This window comes from Entamoeba dispar, genomic scaffold (assembly GCF_000209125.1).
Source record: "Entamoeba dispar SAW760 scf_1105229461915 genomic scaffold, whole genome shotgun sequence".
Classification (NCBI taxonomy): domain Eukaryota; phylum Evosea; order Mastigamoebida; family Endamoebidae; genus Entamoeba; species Entamoeba dispar.
This window is the reverse complement of record NW_001854931.1, coordinates 1-4,614: the sequence shown is the minus strand read 5'-3', so window position 1 is coordinate 4,614 and position 4,614 is coordinate 1. Positions and strand designations below refer to the sequence as shown.

At 23.7% G+C, this 4,614-nt stretch overlaps 3 protein-coding genes across 3 annotated transcripts in view, besides 10 other annotated features; all 3 read right to left on the bottom strand.

Annotated features, from left to right (window-relative positions):
- Positions 1-35, bottom strand: part of EDI_079990 (serine-threonine protein kinase, putative) — a gene marked incomplete at both ends in the record, with an annotated part of 2,883 nt that extends 2,848 nt beyond the window's left edge. Inside the window, one exon of the mRNA XM_001733412.1 lies at positions 1-35. This exon is cut by the window's left edge and continues 2,848 nt beyond it. Coding sequence (XP_001733464.1) covers positions 1-35 — 35 coding nt within the window.
- A 61-nt stretch (positions 36-96) lies between these two features.
- Positions 97-117: a sequence feature (AT_rich).
- A 106-nt stretch (positions 118-223) lies between these two features.
- Positions 224-284: a sequence feature (AT_rich).
- Positions 285-717: 433 nt separating this feature from the next.
- Positions 718-754: a sequence feature (AT_rich).
- Positions 755-958: 204 nt separating this feature from the next.
- Positions 959-1,246: a sequence feature (AT_rich).
- A 7-nt stretch (positions 1,247-1,253) lies between these two features.
- EDI_079980 (uncharacterized protein) lies at positions 1,254-2,252 on the bottom strand (the record flags this gene model as incomplete). Its single annotated transcript, XM_001739041.1, has 1 exon — positions 1,254-2,252. One exon carries the CDS (start codon positions 2,250-2,252, stop codon positions 1,254-1,256), a length of 999 nt encoding a protein of 332 aa, XP_001739093.1.
- Positions 2,167-2,205: a sequence feature (AT_rich).
- Positions 2,237-2,265: a sequence feature (AT_rich).
- An 86-nt stretch (positions 2,266-2,351) lies between these two features.
- Positions 2,352-2,481: a sequence feature (AT_rich).
- Positions 2,482-2,795: 314 nt separating this feature from the next.
- Positions 2,796-2,835: a sequence feature (AT_rich).
- A 42-nt stretch (positions 2,836-2,877) lies between these two features.
- Positions 2,878-2,996: a sequence feature (AT_rich).
- A 47-nt stretch (positions 2,997-3,043) lies between these two features.
- Positions 3,044-3,163: a microsatellite.
- A 144-nt stretch (positions 3,164-3,307) lies between these two features.
- On the bottom strand, positions 3,308-4,504 carry EDI_079970 (uncharacterized protein; the record flags this gene model as incomplete). The annotated part of the gene is made up of 1 exon (XM_001739040.1): positions 3,308-4,504. The coding sequence occupies one exon, from the start codon at positions 4,502-4,504 to the stop codon at positions 3,308-3,310; it is 1,197 nt and encodes a 398-aa protein (XP_001739092.1).
- Between the last annotated feature and the right edge of the window lie 110 nt (positions 4,505-4,614).

Here is a 4,614-nt window from a genome sequence, read left to right as displayed (position 1 = left end):
AGAAGTATCATTAGAATATCCAGTAATACAACCATCACATGTATAATCTGCTATACAATTATTAATGCAGCCAGGAGAACATTTAAAAGAATACACAAAATTTATAAAAATTATAAAGAGTAACATTTTGATTGGTACTTGATGTCTAGAGTAAATGAAAATTTACTTTTTATGTATGAAAAAAAATTAGCATTTAAAAAAAACAAAGGAAAGTAATAAAGAGTTTAATTAATTTTGAATTTTTAATAAATTAAAGTGAACTTATTTCTTTTTTATTTTTTAATCAGGTGTAAGAAAGAATTATTATATTGAAACTTGGTTGATATATATTTTGAAAAGATTAGAAATCAAATTAAACTTCTAATATTCTCTGAAAATTTAATATCTTTTATTTCTATTTTTAGAGTAAGAGATGAAGAATAGTTTATCATTTCTTTCTTCAATTCCATATATATAAGCATAGTCTTAAACTAAATAGTTATTTTAATTAATTTCTGAATGCTTTGAACTTTATTCAAAAAGATAGATTTCATGAAAACTTTGTTATTTAAAGGCATTAAACTAAATTTGTTAGATAAGTTGTATAGTTTTGAAGATTTAACAAAGATATTCAATGGTTAAGTATACGAATATCCTTTGTTAACAGATACTCAGCAAAAAACTTATTAAAATGTTTTTATAGAAAAAGATTTCATTAATTAGACTCAAATATCTGAGTTAAAAATAGATTAATTTATTTTTATTCATAATTTTTCCTAGTTATAGTTTAAAATACTGTGAGTGTTTCACTAATAAGAAAAATGATATGAGTACTTTTATTTAAATACATCAATAGTATTTTTTTAAGAAAATAAATGATGAAGAATAAGAATTAATTCTATTAAGTAGAAAATATATACTTGATAATCAATCAATTCAATATATTTTAAATTGTTGTGTAAAAGTAGAAATGAGAGTCTTTAATATTATTGAATAATTTAAATAATAAAAATCCTAGTATTGATTTAAATTCCTTATAACTTCAATTTTATTTTTGAATTGAAAAATTATTATTTGTATAAATAATGAATTCAAAAAAAACATACATTCAATTTTTATTTGGTTTTATAAAAAGTTAATTATTATTTGATTGATGAATTTAAAAGTATTGTTTTATAATAATAGTGATATATTAGAAAAGATTGAAATATTATTAATTTCAAGATTTATATAGTTTTATATAAAAAGTAAATTTAAATGAAATATTGCCGTTTCTATTTATCTTCTGGTACAACAACACTTCCATTAACACTTCTCCAAGAATCTGGAACGCCTTTGTGAGTTACTATAGGACTACAACCTGATGGATAATAAGCAATATTATTATTAATAGAAAGTTGATCAGGAATGAAACACATTCTTTGAGTACATTTTTCAATAATTAAATGAAGGTTATTCATAACAAATTCATCAAGGGTTAATAAATTTAATAATGTTTGGTCATATCCCCATTTACTTACATACTCAAGTTCAATTAAATCATTCCATTTAGTAATAAATTGTATCATTTTATGAATACCACCCATTCCTAAACCACCATTTAAACCAACGTTACCATTTTCCATAAATTTTTTAGTCATTTTCTTTCCTTTAAAATTTAACATCCAAGCAAAATGAGGATATCTATTATAAAAGGTAAAATTCTTTGTTCCAGTACTTTCTGCAAGCCAATATAAATCATTTGTTGAAAATGTTTTAAAAATATCTGTAAAATAAAAAACATCTCTTAGATCACTCCATATTACTCTATCATATTGACTTTGATGACTTTTTAAATACTCTAATACCAATGGTATTCTTGCATTAACACCATTCCAATTTTCATATTTTATATCACCAGGTACTTCAATAACATTAAACCTTTTCATTAAATTTGAAAATTCTAAAGGAATCTCTCCAACAGTAAATACAACAGCAGTGACATTAGGTAATGATGCTCTCATTATCGTTAGTGTTTGTTCTATTTCAAACTGTTGAATATTCCATAAAGGTGAATGTGCATGGCTATATGCTATTAAATCTCTTGGAGAATTTGGTGGATACTGAAATAATTCTCCACACTTTCCATTATAATTAAAATGAGGTAAATCAATAAATGGTAAACTGGTTAGTGAAGAATTGTTATACTTATAAAATTGAATATTATTAAATGAAATAAAAAAATAAGACAGTATTATAATAGTTAATGAAAGACTCCAAATAAAAATATTCATTTATTTTTTTTAAGTTCTTTTCTTATAGAAAAGGAAAAGAGAAATAGAAGAATAATAATGAGTTATAATAAAGATGTTTTCATTAATGTAAGAGATTTGATTTATTTAATAGAATTGATATTTGTAAATTTTTTTTTCTATAATTTAGTTATTACAATTTTGATTCTTTTAAGTAAATTAAACTTAGTTTCAAATACAAAATAATAAATAATATGTATTTTTATTTATTGCGCTGGTAGTGCTTTTTATCTTTTTTTTTGGTAATGTTATCACCACCTTCCTCTTTGATGACATTTATTTGTTTTATGTTTTGTTTCACTTTGTTCTTTTAAACAATTTATATTAAACACTTTTTTATTGGTTTAAAAGAGCAAATTTATTGTATGAACTTTTTAAATTCTTGTTTCTATTCTTAAAACAACTGTATAACTCTATTACTTCTTAAACTAATAGCTGGTCCATTGTTGTTATAATAAAATGAATATAGCAATAATAAAACAAAATATGATCATTATGTATTATGAGAATATTCAAATATGGTTGTTATTTAATAGAATTTTTGTAAAATTTAATTATATTAAAACAAGATTTTAAAGATTGTAAGAAAAGGAAAAAAGGAACAAAGAAATAATAATTTAGAAAAGATATATTTTTATAGTAAAGTAATTCATTTTTTTTTAATTATTAACTAAAATCTAAATTAAAAGTTAAAAGATCAAATAATATTTTTGATTTTATTTAATTGGAATATATACTATTTTTATTCTTATCATAAGAAAAATCAAATGAGGAGTAAAAATTAAACAATCATTTAAAGAAAAAAAGGGAAAATAAATTTAAATAGAATAATTAGTAAATAGGAATAACTAAAAATATAATTTAATAAATGAAGTAAAGAAATAGAAATAAATTAGTTTATTTTGAGATTTATAAGAATAATTAAGTTCAATCATTCATTTTAACAATTTCAATTAAAAATATCTGATATAAACAAAAAAAATGAAATAAGAAACTAAAATTAATAGTTTATCATTTTATTTTAAGATGTCTGAAAGTTATTTAGAAACAACAATACAGACGATTCCTATGATCAGAATAAAAGTTCCTATACCAAAGAAGATAAAGTTTTTCCATCCTCTGACTTCTCCAAAAACAAATATTCCCCAAATTTGTGATAATAATCCAGGACCAGAAGTAATTAGTGGGAAAGAAACAACATAAGGTAAATTAGAGTTAGCAATAAACCAACATACTTGTGCAACACCCCACATCATTCCACTAACAATACCAGGGAAAGTAGTTTCTTTGTACATAAATGGTTTGTTTCTAAAACAAATTGCATAACAAATAAAGTATAATGTTGAAGAAATGAAAATACCAAGGAAATGAGAAAGAACATAATCTATTCCATTTGGAGATGATAATCCATTATCTTGTAAATATTTGGGTGGATCAAAATTAGATCCAAAGAATATTCCTGCAACTAATGCCAAAACAACTCCTACTATTCTTTGAAGGAATTTTGGCATTGATTTTATCATTACAAATATTGGTGATTCTTCTTGTTCTACTGGTTGTGGATGCTCTTTGATTTCATTATTTTCTATTGATTCAGTTGGAGATTGTTCCTTATTTTCATCATTCTGTTCTGTTGTATGTGATTCTTCTTTATTTTCATCCATCTCTTGAATTACTTTATCTACTTCAGGATCTTCTGCTGGTGTTTGTTCAGGTTGTGGATCTTTAGTTGTTTTTGTTTGAATTAATGCATAACATGGAACTGAAATTGCAGCTAATATTGCTCCTACTATATTTAACCAAAAAATTTTAACATCGTTTTTATCAGCATGAAGTCCAAATAACCCAAAAGTACCTGTAATCCACCCAGTTACCATATTACCAATTCCCCATATAGCTGGTCCTAATGATAAACCTATCATTTGTAAACTTGGGACACATAACAAATTACCTGTACACCATAATGCACCTCCTAACATTGCAAATGGTTCAAAGTAAATTGGACCTTCCATAGATGCACCACGAATTAACATTGTAAATGTTCCAATAATTAAAATACCTATAGACATCATCCATTGCAAGAAAAATCCATCTCCTGCTGGAAACTTTTTTACAACAATCCAATTACTACCAAAGAATAAAATGGCAATAAGTACACAAATATATCCAACTACATCATTTTTACTTTCCACTTCAGGTGGAATCATAGAAGAGCTTGAACTTGAACTATTCATTGTAATCTTAATTACTAGATTTGAGTGCATCTTCCTTTTTATTTCATTGAAAGAAATATTTAGAAATTTCTCATTTCATCCTTTTTGTTAGTTTGAATAAAATTGATGAG